Source organism: Fonsecaea multimorphosa, assembly GCF_000836435.1.
Source record: "Fonsecaea multimorphosa CBS 102226 unplaced genomic scaffold supercont1.7, whole genome shotgun sequence".
Classification (NCBI taxonomy): Eukaryota; Fungi; Ascomycota; class Eurotiomycetes; order Chaetothyriales; family Herpotrichiellaceae; genus Fonsecaea; species Fonsecaea multimorphosa.
In genome coordinates this window covers 1,070,458-1,086,724 of record NW_015971641.1, presented here as the reverse complement: position 1 = coordinate 1,086,724, position 16,267 = coordinate 1,070,458, and the positions used below count along the sequence as shown (strand labels likewise).

Genomic DNA, 16,267 nt, shown 5'->3' with positions numbered 1-16,267 from the left:
TGGGTATCCTTTTTCTCTCTGTTATCTCGACAAACATCACTGTCGTCAGCTATGCTCGCTAGCCTTCCCACCGCACCTCCTCCCAAAAATCCCTTACAAAATGAGCGCTTGCGCCAGGGACGTGACTCGGCGCTTCACCACTCAGCATTGGGATCGGCATTCCTTCAATCCTGCCCTGTTTGTCAGCGAATGCGTATCGAATCATGCATCTCCGTCCCGGGAGGAACTTGATGTCCAATATCCTGAATTCCACGGCGTTGCCGCCGCCGCCGCCGCCTTGTCCGGACGCTGGGGAATTATCTGTCATGTGTGCTTCTGGGCTCGTTGTTGTTGCTCTCTGGATTTCTGCGTCAACGAGAGGGTGCGAAGAGCTCATGTTACTCGCCTGCTCCCTCAATTCGATGACACGGTCGACCACGCTCGTGGCGAGGCGGGAGTCCCAAAGGCCCTCGCGCCGATTGCACATGCGCAGGAGGGAGAGGGCTTTGTCGCGCAAGGGTAGGTCGAAGGTCCGGGAGGCGATGAGGAAAAGGGCGGGCACGATTCCCAGGGCAAGGGAGAAAGTCGGTCGCACAACCAGAGACTGTTGCGGTACTGACAACGGATGTAGAGCCGAGGTCATGTTCGAGGGTGAGGTTGAGCTTGTGTGTGTCGGGTTCGATGGAGGCTGAGCTGACGACCTGCTGTCTACGGGACTGACAAGAATAGAAGTGCTTTGGATAAACTCTTCCACGGCATCAAGTGCCTTCCAAAATTGCGGCGTGTAATCATTGAGCGCTGCTTCATCGTCGGTCTCAATTCGTGCGAGGAGAACTATCATGAGAGCCCGATACGCCCTAAGAATCAGGAAAGCGGGACTTCGTGGTCTAGAATGGTCGTTTGTTGGGGATGAAGCGGTTGAGCTGGAGGAGTCAGGCGTTTCTTTGGAATATTCGTTCGAGTCGACCGAAGAGAATGCGTCAAATGCCTCCTGCCACCTCTCGCATTGCGTCTTGATGGCGTGGAACTCTTTCAAAAGGGAACGAGCAACATCTCCCGTTATGGGACCCTCACTCGCCAAAAGGTCAGCTCGCGCCGCGTATTCGAAGAGTTCTGCCATCAGGAATTCTATATGCAGCAAGGCGTGTTCGTGCGAAGTAAATTGGTGTGGCATGGGACTTGGAGGCTTCGTATGGTAAAACTTCGGCCTAGGGCCGGGGAAGTTTGGGTCTCCGAGTTCGAGGATCTGCCTCTCCATGGCGACGAAGAAGCGCGTGAGGTCTTCACGAGGGATAGTGTGTGTCTGATTATTTGCAATGGCGCTCGGGCTCTGCTGCTCCTCGGCGAGAATTCTGATCCCCGAGGCAGCATGGTTGCACGCCTCGTGATACTGTCCCTGAAGACTCTCAAAGGCAGAGAAGAGAGCACAGGTGACGAGGGCGCAATCAAAATTCTGATCGAGCTGGGCCTGGTTGAGTCTCACGACCTCACGCATAGCCTTGCCGTAATGGTTCAGGGCAAAATCGACGCCTCGCGTAGGGGAGAAATGATCGACGCCAGCAAAATGCTCGTGCATGCTGCTCAAGGCTATGAGAGCATGTCTGACAGAGCTCTCCTGCCTCGCGAGCGGCAGAATAGACGCCAGCCAGAAATCGGATTGGAAAGGACCGGTAAGCTCCAGTGCCGTGCGATCCTGGAAGTAGCTTAACGACCGCCGCTCCGACCAATCGAGATCTGGGTGTTCAGATAACAGGGGAGTTGGGTTGTGGGGGGTGTAGACGACGAATCTGACGAGCTCGCTCCTCCCTCGACCAGACTCCGGATCGTGGGCATATCCTTCACATGGCTTACCAGCCTTGATGCAGCGATTGCAGCTGGGTCGTGCCTCGTCGCATTTGACTCGTCGGCGCCTGTCCGCGTTAGGAAGGTGCAATGTGCGCAAGGGGTAACAGCCATCAGGGTTAGGTCCAGGCTTGGACTTACTTGCAAGTGAAGCATCCCGTCCGGACTTTGTTTTTACCAATTCTGATCATGACTCTGTAGCTTCTCGACCCTTCGTATTCATGGCTCAACGAAGGCGTGTAGGAGTTGAGCTCAGCAGATATTATATTCAATTTCGGCTTCACCAGAAGCCAATGCCACCCCAAGCTGAACAGACCCGGAGCACAGCCAGAAGATCTCGCCGGCACTTTTGGCTACTGCCTGGAGATCAGCGGTCCCGAACATTGGATCCCTGCCAGTGATCAACCCCAATGCCTCCGCGACAGGCACCAGGCTTGGATTGAATTCACAGGGCTGCTGCGCTTAGTTGCACCACGTATGGCCAGAAGTACCACTGCTGAGGTAAAAGACCCTCTCCGTTAGTGGCAGATGAGCATGGGCAAGAGGAAGAACCATGTCCAGGAACGACGTCAAGAGAGGCGCTACTCGTATTGGCCCAAACCAGGCCACCCACGCTAGCCGAGAGAGGTTAGACAATACGGGCTGGTCGCTGGCCAATCACAACTCGCATACACTAGCCTTGTGCACTATTCTCCGTATTCCATAGTCTCCCCTAAGCCCCCTAAGCCCCTTCGCCAGTTCACGCTCCAACATCTAAGCCTCCGTCAAGTCGTCTTCAGTTTCATCCACATCACCGTCACCTTTGTCATCAAATGGCCCCAAAGCTGGCTGGCGGCCGCCGGCAGACCTCGTACGCGCTAAACTCATCTGTGCCGCATACTGTGAATATACGGCGGCCTCTGAAACCATGCCCTGGGAGTACACAGCCGTATTTGATAGCGTGTGCAGACAAGTACCTCTGTCAATTTCCAGGCAGCAATTTTACGGCGTTGCTGTCCTCCAAGGTTGGTAGCTATATCAACAATGGATCATCCCAATGAAAGTCTCTTCGCATTCTCTCCTCAATCTTGGTATATACTCTTCCAGCTTTTGCCTCTGCTTGCACCCTTTTCACTACCGCAGGAAATATCCGTCCACTTCTTCCCTCAAGAAATCGCTAGCTCTCTTTTGAAGGAGCACTCTCTGCACTGAAAGGACACGACAACAATGGGCAACGTTGTATGCCACGCCGGCACCGGACCCAACGACATCTGGTCCTACTGCCCCTCGCTCGGGGCGGCGATTCTCTTCACGGCGCTCTTCGGCATCACGACATGTACGCACATCGTCCAGGCCATCGTGTACCGCAAGCCCTTCGCCGCGGTCCTCATCATGGGCGGCCTGTGGGAGACAGGCGGGTACGTCGCGCGCATCGCCTCGATCGAGAACCAGCGGTCGAGCGGGATCTACACGGCGCAGCTGCTCCTGATCCTGCTGGCGCCGCTCTGGATCAACGCGTACATCTACATGCTTCTGGGACGGATGATCCACTTCTTCCTACCCAAGAACGAGGACCGTGTGTTCAAGGTCCGCGCCCGCGCCATCACCCGCATGTTCGTGGCGTTTGACATCACGGCGTTCCTGATCCAGGCCGTCGGCGGCACCATGACGGGACCCGGCGCGAGTGCCTCGGTCCAAAAGACCGGCTTGAACATCTACACGGCCGGCGTGGGCGTGCAGTTATTCTTCCTCGCCGTCTTTGTCTCCCTGGCGATCGGGTTCCAACGCAAGGTCAAGCAGCTGAAGAAGGAGGAGCATCACTCCTCCACGATGAACTCAGGTTTCTACCTCGCCGACATCGAGACGCAATACCAACACGCGCACACGCACGTGCCCTCTCCAAGCCAAACCCGCTCCTCGTCCCCAACACCAGAGAATAATGCAACGACGTTACCAAACCTCGACCTCGCCACGCCGTTGCTCCGCGTGCTCTACATCACGCTCGCGCTGATCATCATCCGCAACATCTACCGCCTCGTCGAGTTTGGCATGGGCGCAAACTCCCCGACCGTGACGCACGAGTGGTTCGCGTACGTCTTCGACGGCGTGCCCATGTTTTTTGCACTCGTGGTCCTGAATGTCTTCTACCCGGGTAAGTACCTGCAGGGCGAGCGCAGCGACTTCTCCCAGGAAGATAAGGAGCGGAAGCAGAAGAAGAAAGAGGACCGGAAGGAAAGGAAGGAAATGAAGCGGATGGCCAAAGGTGGGAGGAGTGGTAAAGGGGGAGCGGCGTACGAGGCTTTGAAGCCGTGAAACTAAAGGGTTCGGGCACCAGAATCCTCGGCATAAGGGATAAATCTGTTGGCTTCGTGTGCACAAGAGCGAAGAAGAGTTGAAAGAGAAGGTGGGCCCAAGAAGGACGACTCTGTGTATCCACTTCAAACCACTGATGTATCTCGGCATTGGCGGGAAAGAACATCACAAAAATAGCATCTCCTGCAATACAAGGGATCTTGACTAAGGCCAGCTGTCTCAGGTCTAGAACAGAGAACCCAGTTATCTCCCTGTTAAAGCCCGAATACCGCTTGCTTGAATAATAACAGACAAGCCGTTACTTAGGACATGGTCCATCCCACTGAGATATGTACCAATACCTCTTCTCATAGCTGTCAGCGTAGCCTCCTATAGACTTCGACATGGCAGTATCCCACGCCCTGAATGCATTCGTGTAGCTGGAAAGCAACGTCTTCTCTGGACCCGCCGGCTTGTTCACTCGACAATGAAGGGACGCAGGGCATCCAGCCGGCCGTTCGATGCGTTTTCGCAAGCCAACCAGAAGTCCCCCATCCGCTTTGCGTTGCTTTCCCCTCAATTTGTCAACGTTCGTGCGCGCTTGACGTTGATGTAGGGCAGCTCTGTCTGCTGCCCATCGTTGGAAGCGAGCTTCCACGTCAGGAGCACACCGGCCATAAAGCTGGGATGTTTTGAATGTCGATGGTCCCTCAATGCCGCGCTCGGGAAATACTCTGGTGTACCTGACAACTTCCATATTTTGACTTGGACCGGCCGCATGGGAGTAGAGCGCAGCGGCTGGTTCATCATCACGGATGTCAGGATGGAGATAGCCATGATGGACTGAATGAGGTAACCTGTTCGAATTCCAGACGTCTTGTCGAATGACATGCCGTAACCGTTCTGGTATGACACAATTGCCAATGCGAGATTGCGGGGTTGAGGATTTGAGTCGGCGGCTCTCATGATCCTTGACACAAGGCGATGGCTCTGCTTTCTCTTCTTGCTGACAACTTCCCTCGAAAAAGCCTGAATCGATCCTCCTGAGTGGAGAATCCTCAACGGCGGGATCCGAGCAACAGACCGAGGAGTCACTCGCGCCCATGAAGGTTGTTGGCGATGAAATCGTATCCGGCGCAGGGGTTGGAGCCGTGGGAACGTGTGGCGTAGTGAGTCGTGACCCCTCCATTGTTATTTTGATGGATTTTGTTAATGCAAAGAGACAATCGGATAAACGAGCGATGGTTTGAGTTTGAAGACAAGCTGTGTGACAGGCGAGACTACCGATGACGCGAATGAAAGGCGGAAGAAACAAAGATATTGTGAATGTAGATTGGCCTTTCGATGGGGTTTGGCAGGAGATTCACTCCACATGATAGAAGTAGAGCTCAATTGATGTGAGCTGTTGATGAGTTCTCCTCAGGCAACCGCACTCCAAGCTGTCGATGCGGAAGGCAGTGAGAAGCTCTCAACGCAGACGTACTTTCCTTCGGAGACTCGTCGGATTGAGTAATCTTCTCAAGAAGCTGGAAGGAGGCCCCCTTGAGTTGTGTTGAAAAAGTTGTTCATTAGGTCTGGAGCTATCAAGCTGGAAGGCCGCAAAGGCAGACCCCTTCTACCGAACGCCATGCTGCCCACGTGACAACGAACCTAACCATGTTAGAACACACTGATATAGTTCCCTATCCTGTCCTTTTGATTTTGAGCAATGCACTCGGCAATCCAGGTGATGTTTCGGATTTCCTTTGGAAGGGTTAGCAGCCTTGTCTCTCCAGGAAGGTTCCAACTCACCTGCTCTCGTAGCTTGACCCACGCATATATAACCGCGTGAGTGAATTGTCGAGTGAAAACCATCTTGGAGAGCTCCATCTCCTTTTGGTAGAACATGTCCTCCAAAGACTTGGATTCACCACCTGCACCTCCAGCCATGTTGCCAGCACCCGCGCCGCTGCTTTGGTTGAAGCCGACTTCATCGAAAAACCGCTTGTAATCACCCACGCCGCTGACCGCAAGGCCTACACCTTCTAGGTCGTCCGCTCTCGAGAGCATGAGCATCCCCTCTGGATATAACTTCCCGAACTCAGGATAGAGCTTCTTCCTCTGTTCCTTGGTCAGCTCTGTTCCGAAGGAGTTGATAGTGATGTTGATGGCTCTTCGATCAGCTTCGAATTCGAGGATTTCTGACATGATTTCTCCCGTTGGAGTCATGGCCATCTCGGGATCCGTATTTACGAAATGGAAGAAATCCTCCAGATAGTTCTTGTACAAGGTGTTTCGGACAATCTCAATGTTTAGCTCATCCAGATCCTGATGGCTCAAACTCCCCTTGAAGTACGGAGCTAGTGGAGTTTCGATGAGGACTGAGTTATACAGTTCTTCAATATTGGTGGCCACGCAAAGAACTGGCATTGTCTCAAACCAACCCAAGGGATGACATCTCTCCAGTAACTCTTTGGTGTCTCTTTCGTGTAGCGTCCCAGTAATGAGAAGGGCCACGTTGTCGATCATGTATGAGTATGTGAGGTATTCCATGAATTTTGACAATGATCCGGTCGCCTGCCCTTGGAGGTATCTGAAGTCAGAGACTAGTTTTTCTGTGGTTTTGTTTGCCAGGGCCGATGTCGAGGGGTTTGGAGGAAGGTTTGAGAGCGCCTCGCCGTAGGCTGGACCGAGCTGCGTCTTGACGTCTTCGATCGTTTCGCACTGTGTGAGCTACACTCTGTCAATGAAGCGTCCCAGAACTGCTCCTTGGAGATACATACATTGCCATAGTTTGTGCTTGTCAACAGCGCATTGCGATAGCCACGAACTATACCCTCCAAGTAACCCCCGTTGACGTTGAACAAAAGACCTGGATTGTAATCAGTTACGGAAACCTCGTAGAGCCACAGATACTCACCTTCCATCGTCACAAACAAGAGAATGGAGCCGGGTTAAGGAGTGCAGGGAAGGTATAAAGCTGCGGCCGGACCAAGGAGCTTCTGAAGTAGTGGCAGCTTGCAGTAAAGAGACGTCGATGGACAGGCAGGCGAATAGATCTACCGGGCTTGACGTTGGAACTGAGAGCTGCGCAGTTGCTGCTTTAGTGTCTTGGCCTAAGCCCAGTCACCAACTCCCTTGCCGCTTTTACTTTGGTAGCTCTACAAACCCCAAACTGTCGATTTGGCCTTCTTGTCTACTCATATGTCTCCCTCTGGGATTAAATGACAGGAATACAGTTGCTGTTATACAGTATGTATAACACTGTGAAGCCACGCTAAATCCTACAATAATTCGTTTGTTGGCGCGGTCCGCGAATGTCGGGTGCCGTTGATACGAAGCACCACGTTCCTGAACGTGCCTCGCTTTGCCATCTCCTCAGTCTTAGTGCGTGTCACCTGAGGAAACTGCCTATCTAGGTAAACATTCCAGTCCAACGATTTACGCCTTGCAGCTCCGGAACTCTACGAGGGAAAAGGATCAGCGTCCGTTCGGTCATGGGTACCGCCAGTGGCCGAAGCTCCGTGAGGGGTCCAGCTTCACATTTGCTGGAAGAAAGAGAAATGAACGTGCGCTTTTGGCTGAGATATCTAGGGCTGTACTTGGCACATTTGGGCATACTGAAAAGATTCCTGACATTGTCTCAGACAGCCTTATTAAGACTCGTGCCATGAAGAAATTGGAAGCCCTATTTCGTTGATGATACAACCTAGAGCGTACGAGGTTCAATATTGCTGGTCAAAGCTTCGACATGTCAAAGGACGCGCAGGATTGACAACCAGAGAAGTGAAAGGGACATGAGGCTTGAAGTCCATTCATCAACGCACCATCACACCGGCCACAGCAGACATTGCGGACAACTCCAATATTCTTACAAAGGCAAGGCCAGGTACGTGCAGGAGACAGAAATGCGCCTACTTAGCACGCAAAGCGGACGCTTGAGTGTAAGCCTTACTTGGACATCAGACTTTGGACACTAATTCGTCGCTCTCTCTGCGGGACAACATTTGGTTGCAGGGGATTCAGATGACCAAACCAGGAATCCCATCGTTCCCAGTCTATGGCACCGTCATTGGGAGTATTCAGCGAATATTCCTGGGCCAAGATGGCATCCGTGTATAGGCTCATCATGTCGGCAGCTCCATCAGGTGGAAATCCGTCGCCTAGAGTGTCACTGAGCCAGAACGCATCGTCTTCACCCCTGGCGTTGCTTTGAAAGTCGCTTACCTGCTGTTTTGACAGCAAGTGTTGCTGCGGTTGAGCTGCTGCGTGTGTGTCTCTCGATCGCAAAATCGTGTCTGGTGATGTTGGGTCGGCATCGCTTGTCTTCAATCTGTTTTGGTCGCTAAGTGGGTCTTGCATCTGGCTTCTCATGGTTGCTTCTTCTCTCCTTGCCTTGGCGGCTTCTCGTTGTTCCCGGAGCTTAGTTATATATTCGGGCGGGCGATGTAGAACTGTTTGCTGTCTCCTTAAAACGGCCTCGCGAGCAGCGAATGCTTTCAAACAAAGATTCCCGACTGCTGCGGCGATCGGCCGGTTCATACTCAGTAACATCTCGAGATTGTTTTCGAACAAGGTGTCGATGAGGCGCCAGGCACTCTGAGCATCTCCGTGGAGGGGGTCTGTTCGGAGTGTGTCTAGGACGTGGATGACAGCATGCCATTGAATGAAGTAGGACACATGCCAAGCAAAGCGCCTCAGATTGGGGTCGGTCTGCATCATATTATACTGCTCCAGGAGTCGAATGACAACGCCCCAGACCAATCGCCGTTCCGATGCTGGAACATGGTCTTGGTAGGCCCATCTACGTGGATGATGAGCCAAGAAGCGGATAAGGTTTGATGCTGTCCGACCACAAATTAGAGCCATTAGTTGTAGGGGCTGGGATGGGTCGCAAAATCGCAAGTACTTTGTTTCCAAGATGTCTTCAACCTCTTTGATGAAATCGTCCTTCCCTCCCAAGTCGTCCATGGCAGGATATTCATCAGATGCAAAAGCGGCTTTGCGTACTTTGCCTATTTTCTTTATTTGCGCCGCCGCGAAGGTTGCCATTGTCGACCTGATCATGCAGAATATCATCTCTGTTGGTCTCGTTGACTCGACCGCTGCTTGCGACATTGCAGGATAAATATCACGGTCGTCGACATTCGCGGGCATCTTCGGAGTGGTCTCAGTGAATTCAAAGTCTCCCCGAAACTTGGCCTGGCCGCTAAGCTCTGCTGCACGAGCGTCGTGCGACCTGATCTGCCACCAGATGCGTCGACGAATCTCGGTTTCAAAGGGTGGCAAGCCGAGAAATGTGCCATCAAGGCCCATGCCCATACCTTCTGCGACACGGAGAGCAACCCCGCTGAGACTCCACACCGCACGTGGTTCGTAGTCGTCTCGAATTGAGAGAATGTGGAGGACCAGCGCCTGCAGAACCACAATGCTAGTGGTGCTCATGAACTTTGCACGAAACAGAGCCCTTTTCGTAGCTGCCACGTAATAGGAAAGCAGTATTACCCGGGTTTCACCCAGTATCTCTTTGCATTCGTCTTCAGTCAGCGACAAGACAGCGATGCTATAAATGGCGAACATGAGTGCCTCGAAGCCCTTCGGGATGTGATCGATATTGTTGCTAGCTTTCTCTATTGCGGACTTCAAGCTCGGTACGTGCACTATTTTGGTGAGAGGATTAACATTTTTGATGAAAACTTGCCATAACTGATCGATGTGCTGAGAGGGTGGATGCAAGGATACAGCCGCGAGCACATTGTAGCCCAGAACATAAGAAAAATCGTCTTTTGGCGATCCGCCCTCGACAGAGCCCGCCGTTGAGTCTTCTTCTTCAAAGACGTCTTGTGCATCACGGATCTGGCTCTACCGTTAGTCCTGTCACACAAGGAAGGAGATCAAGTCTGCGGCTGCAAGGAGGGGACGATAATCCACATACCTCTTGTGCCACCCGTGACCACAGGCTGCTATTGGGGACCTCAGCTTCATCCTCCTTGGATTCAACAATGTTGCTTACTTGTCCACAAGTTTGGTACCTCCTTGCCCCTGTAGCAGCTGAGGCTTGAAGACAGTCCTCTGGGGCTCTGAAACAGCCGAATCTGGTGTTTTAAATTGGAGATGGGTTCGAGACACGTCCGAGGCAGTATTTATGGAAAGAGTTTCATGCTGTGAGGAGGCGGTGGCTTCAACTTGGTTGACGCCGACGCCTTTTTCCTGGAATAATGCCTCATATCGCTTCTCCAGCTCGTCGTATTCCTCGATGCTAACCCATTTTCGCTTCGTTTTCAGGGGTTTCGTTTTCGGCGGAGGAAATATGCATTGCACATTGTGCCTCGTGCATGTACTACATGGAGCCTGTTTATCACACCTGACTTTCCGATCTGAACAATGGATGCAGGCCGCGGAGCTCCGCTTTGTGGGCGACGTCCTTAGCGAAAGGCTTGGGGGATTCATAACAAGTGGATATAGATACGACTGGAAACTAAGTATGAGGGAAAGTGAGTTCTAGCAAAGGGGGAATGCCATGTGCTAGACGAATGGCAACGGCCACTTCTCTCACGAGTTCGATGAATCATGGTTCGAGGAAGAAGAATCCGCAATCCATCGAAATCGATGCCACTCCCCAGCGGATTCGAAAGCGATGAATCATGGTAGAGACTTTCGGGAAGGTGGAGCACCAGAAGCCTTCCGATTAGTTGTTTGGAGTGAATATTGGGTCTCGGGGAAAGCAGTCGCCAGTTTCCCCGAATGCTCTCCGCCCGGACATTTTGCGCCCCGAAAAGACTTCTCGTGTCCCCGAGGCTCTGCTCCTTTTTCTCGTCCGGTGCGTATACAACCTCCAGTCGAAGCGCACGTCACTCTGTCGCCGCAGCTATAAAAGGCGCTTGAATCCACCGGAAATGTATTCGATACATTGCCCAAACTCGTCTCTCGGGCAAATCCGACGCTGCACCGTGAGCGCATCCAACGATGAGCAAGCTTTACGATGTTATCATCGCCGGCGCTGGGCCCATCGGGCTCTTCGTGGCCTGCGAGCTAGGACTGGCGCGTGTGTCTGTTTTAGTTCTGGAGCGTGATCTCAAGGCTGAATCGCCATGGAAAGGCGATCCTCTAGGTTTTCGCGGCATCACTACGCCTTCACTTGAAAGCTTCTACCGACGTGGCCTCCTGGGCAAGCTCTTTGGTCCGGACGAGCGACCCTCATCTTACCAGAAAAAACCGGGCTTCAATTTCGGCGGTCACTTCGCTGGTATCCCTCTCAACGCCAACAAATTGGATATGGATCGCTGGAAATATCGTATCCCTGGGCCGGCGTTGGTCCCCGGTCCTACGACTATCGAGCACGTCGAGGCCGTATTGACGGAACGTGCTGAGCAGTTGGGCATAACCATCCTGAGAGGCGACGGTGTCACAAAAATTGTGTCGCAGGACCACGATACTGTTACCGTGGAAGCTGGAGAAAATCAGACATTTCGCGCCAAGTGGCTCGTGGGATGCGACGGCGGGCGAAGCCTGGTTCGCAAGTCTGCAGGCTTTGACTTTGTTGGCACAGAACCCAAGTTTACGGGCTACGTTGTTCAGTGCGAGTGGGACCACCCGGAGAGGTTGAAACCAGGCTTCCATGTCACGAAAGCCGGGTTGTACATTGTAAGGATGCCAGAGACTCTCTATCTGACTGATTTCGACGGTGGTGCGTTTGATCGCTCGGCAGAAGTTGGGCAACAGCACATTCAAAGTGTCTTCCGCCGCGTGTCAGGAATCACAGACGTTCAAATTACGAAGATACACCTCGCCTCGACGTTTACCGATCGCTGCAAACAAGCAACGAGCTATCGCAAGGGCCGAGTCCTGCTTGCTGGTGATGCCGCCCATATCCACGGACCTCTCGGTGGCCAGGGCCTGAACCTTGGGCTGGGCGACGCTATGAACCTAGGCTGGAAGCTTGCTGCGACCATACGAAGAGAATCCGGAGAGGACGGCAATCCAGCGGACCTGGCTCTACTCGACACCTACGAGAGTGAGCGTCACCCTGCTGGGGTACGCGTTCTTCAATGGACGCGCGCACAGGTTGCCGTGCTGCAGCCTGATCCTTATGGCGAAGCTGTGCAGGCGATCGTGCGTGACCTTATCGACACTACTGACGGCGCCAACTACTTCATGGGGCGCTTCTCGGGCATGTCCCAACGATACGTACTGGGCGATGGCGAGGCGTACGCTCACCCTCTCGTTGGCGCCAGCGCTCCGGATTTCGAGCTGCACGACGGCTCGAGACTTGGATCCAAATTCGAAGGGGGTCGGGGACTTCTTATCGATTTCGAAAACGACGCGACGCTCAAGAAGTTGATTGTCGACGGAGAGTACGAGGACAGAGTGGAATACATTGGTATAGGCGCAAAAGACACACGCGGACTTCGTGCTTTGTTAGTCCGACCTGATGGGATTGTTGCTTGGGTGGTTGATGAACATGCAAAGCCAGACATGGTCGCGGCCAAGGCGGCCCTGGAGCGGTGGTTTGGGCTTTGATTTAGCAATCAAGGGATTGTCATATGTACAATATTGACGCAACGCCATTCCAGCTTCTCAGTTCTGTTTACTTGTCAGCGTTGCCACTCATCAATCTATACTAGACTAGTCTAATTTTTGGATATAAACAAGCCCAATGGCACCATCGGTCTATTTCCGTCCCCACTCCCAAAAATGAATACGGATTCGACGGGTTACCCACAGAAGTATCCCAATGATAAAGCAAAAGAGCATCCAAAAGCATGGTCAACCGACGAGGAGACGTGTCGCTGAGAGTAGTGCTGTGAATTTCTTCGTCAGATTTTTGACTCGAACGCCTCTCGAAGCTTGGACTGGGAATCCCTGTTGCTGTTGCGAATAGCACTGGGGTTCAGCTCTACTAAGCATGGAGTTTGATCATATGTACATCCACGCCACAATTCTCGCCAAGCTACCCAGCAAAGCTTTGCGGAGAGGGGACAAGTTTTGTGATGGAGAACCAATGCCGTATATGAGAATATTGGCAATCTTCGTAAGCCAATCTCAGGAGGGGGAAGTGAGTGTCAGTAACCATCCGCGTCGATGACCTCTTCGATTCATAAGATCCAAAGGAAAGCGACCAACGAGCAGCTCTACCTCACGACCACGATTATCGTCCTCTTAATCCTGCTTCAAAACGTCGTTTATTGCCTTTTCTGAAGTTTGCATCGCGCGTCAAGGGCTACCCAACATACCTTCGCCGCAGTCCCAATCGTCAGAGATTATCTTCGGTGTAAGGAGACCCCGATGCCATGATGGCGTTCTTTGAAGGCCATGCGATATTCTCCAAGCACTTCATTCTCTCGGACCTCCGAAGTCTGCCTCTGTGAGTTATACAGCCCACCCACATTTATGTCTTGGATGGAGGTTGTTGACCATTTCAATTCAGCACGGCACCCTAAATCTGGAAACCCTTTGTTACTGCACTCTGGTATGGTGTTGCGCGAATGGGTTCAAGTTAAAACGTGTCGAAGAACAACCAAGATTACGGAACACGGGAACCGCAATTTGAAAAACAGCAAGACCTAGCTACTTTCGTGGCCCCCAAGACACGACATAAATCCAGACAATGATTCTGCTGGCCGTTTCGGATATTGGAGACCCCACGGGTCTATTCCTGCGCGTTGTTCGAACAGAAGACCCGAGACAAATCGACGCGATTCTTCTGTCCATCATTCTCAATCAGAGGGTTGTATAGTTCCACTGCTTGGAAAGGAGCCGCGGGAACTGGTGTGGTGGTCCGCTGTGGTCTTTGTTCCTGATGAAATGCTTTAAACTCGAAACGTTGTCGGGCGCAGGCGGAGAGACTATTAGACATAGGTAAGTAGTCGTCTCCACCCTCTCATCTTCACCCGTTGCCTCTTTGCCATATGTCTTCCCCCATCGCACCTTTTCTCTACAATAAGCCCTCTGGCCGGTCGATAGGACTTAGCATATGCTGGGACAGAGTCTGCACTCCAACCAGCCTGCATCTTGATGGTCACTGGTCGGTCACGACCTGTGCATGCTTCACATCCTGGACGGAGCCGTGACTGCAAATTCAAGACACAAGTGTATGGATAAAGTTCATCAAGAACTTTAAAGGTCTAGTGGTCCAGAGTTTGGCTTGAACTCTCCCCTCCACCCGATGCTTGTCGAGCTCGGAACCTGGGGTTCGCAGTACTCGAAGCCGATCGAACCACGGAACACTCTGGGTAATATGTCACTACGCTTTGTTGCTGCTGAGGTCCTCGAGACTCTGTCACGAGAGTGGCTGGGAGTCCGCCCTCTCCAAAGACATGTCACCAGCAAATCCGGCACCGGCTCGTCACTGGCTGCACCGGGCATGGAGTGACACTATTTTTGTTTTCTGCTTGCCCTGATAACAACCATTTCATAAAATATGCGCTCTCCCATCTGCATCTTAGACGCCTCGGACATGTACACTGGTCTGTCGACAGTTTCCGCATCTCATCCCATCTTTCGTATTTTGAAACTTGAGTAACCCCCTTTTGAGCAACCCCCTTATCCCGCCAGCCTCGTGGTGACCACACTCCCCAAAATGTCCCCAAGCAACTCAAAAAAGAATCCACCGGGCCATGGCCGACGACGCATCAAATGCACTCACCCCAAGTGCGGAAGTTACGGCCATTTTACCAGCCAGTGCTGGGTCGCCAACCCAAAGCTCCGCCCTTGGGGCAAGCCCAGTCGAGGGACTGATGGAGCATGGGACCTTCCAGCCGATGAGTCGAACCAAGTCCCAAATGAGAACCTCAACCCGATGCATAACTGGGAGGCAGTGAGCAATACATTGCCCGGACAAACTTCATCCCCTCCATATATCCCTTTCCCACTCTTTCAGCTCCCACAAGAAATCCAGGACAAAATCTACGAACACGTCTACGACGAGAAGCATGGAGTACGAGTATTCATGTCTGAAATTGTGGGGACACGTTGGGGTTTGGAATATCTAGCAAAAGGGGGTTCTGAGGTGGTCGTCCGCGGCTATGACTACGAGAGTGTGGCATATGTTAGCAAAAAGGTTCGGGAGGACTCTCACAGAACACGACAGAAATCATTCAATGGTCGAATGACAATCTTCTGGGACAAGGAATATGAAGCGGATGCATTCAAAAAGGTCTGCGGTCCCAAGTTCGCAGCAATCCGGAATCGAATCATGGCGCTTTCCCTCTGCGGCTTGTCTCACAGAAGCGTTGGGCATGGGTTCGACGCGGTGTGGAGGATGCTGCCGGCATTCTTCCCTCGCGTCAACAACATCATGATCTACTACGATGCGTACCGATACATCGTTCCGGACCCGTCCCCGCGAATCAGGGACGACGGGTGGCTGGGCAACAAGGAGTTGTTCGACGCGGGTGAAATGGATAGCGAGTTCACATGGACTGGCCGAATCCTCGAGATGGATAGCCTGGTCCGCTATATGGCGGATGCCGCACATCCCTGCAAAATCCACCTGAACACCGCCATTCATTGGTTCAATGACACCTTCAACCGCATAATTGTGCTCTCTCAGGTGAGTTACACTTGTACACCCACACCGTGATGCAGTCAACTAACAACTTTCTCCCTTTACAGTACGTCAAATTTCGTCCCACGATGGATGGCCTAGATGTTGTCGAGAGAGTCTGGGATGGTGCTTGAGGGCCTTATGGGAGAAGAAGAAGGTTCAATTACAACGGCTCCATCGCCGGATGTGGTCCAACAAGCTACCGAGTATGGATGTTTCTAGGTCCGCCTCCAGATGAGGGTACGGTTGAAAGAGAGTATTTGAAGTACTGTCATAGACAAGAGAGCGGTGGATCTGAAGAAGTCGGTGTCGCATAAAGATCATGGAGGGGCTGGACTCCCAGGAACAAAGAGAGATAGATCAACTGCGGCTGCAGACCGATCTGCAGACTGAGCAGTTTGAACATTCATAAGGGCGTTGAATATCTGGGACGTAACACCGCTACTGCTCCTTGAAAGCGATATTTTTAGTCACTAGTGAATTCCCCACGAAGTCACGCGTGTGAGGAAGACTACAAGATGTCTCGAGCGAAAGCAAGCTCCCAATCAAAAAGGCTTCTTGTCATGATTGCGTATGCTTAAAACGTGCTCGTCAGGCGTGACCTATGCCATTCTAGTCGTGAGATCTACCCAACCTGCACACCCTTTATTC

The 16,267-nt window shown here is 52.4% G+C and overlaps 7 protein-coding genes across 7 annotated transcripts; 3 read left to right on the top strand and 4 right to left on the bottom strand.

Annotated features, from left to right (window-relative positions):
- Positions 1 to 58: 58 nt before the first annotated feature.
- Positions 59 to 2,012, bottom strand: Z520_04624 (uncharacterized protein; the record flags this gene model as incomplete). The annotated part of the gene is made up of 2 exons (XM_016775129.1): positions 59 to 1,889; positions 1,963 to 2,012. The coding sequence occupies 2 exons, from the start codon at positions 2,010 to 2,012 to the stop codon at positions 59 to 61; spliced, it is 1,881 nt and encodes a 626-aa protein (XP_016634109.1).
- Positions 2,013 to 3,027: 1,015 nt separating this feature from the next.
- Positions 3,028 to 4,113, top strand: Z520_04623 (uncharacterized protein; the record flags this gene model as incomplete). Its single annotated transcript, XM_016775128.1, has 1 exon — positions 3,028 to 4,113. The coding sequence occupies one exon, from the start codon at positions 3,028 to 3,030 to the stop codon at positions 4,111 to 4,113; it is 1,086 nt and encodes a 361-aa protein (XP_016634108.1).
- Positions 4,114 to 4,668: 555 nt separating this feature from the next.
- Z520_04622 (uncharacterized protein) lies at positions 4,669 to 5,058 on the bottom strand (the record flags this gene model as incomplete). Its single annotated transcript, XM_016775127.1, has 1 exon — positions 4,669 to 5,058. The coding sequence occupies one exon, from the start codon at positions 5,056 to 5,058 to the stop codon at positions 4,669 to 4,671; it is 390 nt and encodes a 129-aa protein (XP_016634107.1).
- Positions 5,059 to 5,751: 693 nt separating this feature from the next.
- Z520_04621 (V-type proton ATPase subunit D) lies at positions 5,752 to 6,998 on the bottom strand (the record flags this gene model as incomplete). The annotated part of the gene is made up of 3 exons (XM_016775126.1): positions 5,752 to 5,835; positions 5,884 to 6,804; positions 6,855 to 6,998. The coding sequence occupies 3 exons, from the start codon at positions 6,996 to 6,998 to the stop codon at positions 5,752 to 5,754; spliced, it is 1,149 nt and encodes a 382-aa protein (XP_016634106.1).
- A 1,024-nt stretch (positions 6,999 to 8,022) lies between these two features.
- On the bottom strand, positions 8,023 to 10,521 carry Z520_04620 (uncharacterized protein; the record flags this gene model as incomplete). Its single annotated transcript, XM_016775125.1, has 3 exons — positions 8,023 to 9,927; positions 10,007 to 10,034; positions 10,085 to 10,521. 3 exons carry the CDS (start codon positions 10,519 to 10,521, stop codon positions 8,023 to 8,025), a joined length of 2,370 nt encoding a protein of 789 aa, XP_016634105.1.
- Positions 10,522 to 11,037: 516 nt separating this feature from the next.
- Positions 11,038 to 12,591, top strand: Z520_04619 (uncharacterized protein; the record flags this gene model as incomplete). The annotated part of the gene is made up of 1 exon (XM_016775124.1): positions 11,038 to 12,591. The coding sequence occupies one exon, from the start codon at positions 11,038 to 11,040 to the stop codon at positions 12,589 to 12,591; it is 1,554 nt and encodes a 517-aa protein (XP_016634104.1).
- Positions 12,592 to 14,650: 2,059 nt separating this feature from the next.
- Z520_04618 (uncharacterized protein) lies at positions 14,651 to 15,750 on the top strand (the record flags this gene model as incomplete). Its single annotated transcript, XM_016775123.1, has 2 exons — positions 14,651 to 15,622; positions 15,685 to 15,750. The coding sequence occupies 2 exons, from the start codon at positions 14,651 to 14,653 to the stop codon at positions 15,748 to 15,750; spliced, it is 1,038 nt and encodes a 345-aa protein (XP_016634103.1).
- Between the last annotated feature and the right edge of the window lie 517 nt (positions 15,751 to 16,267).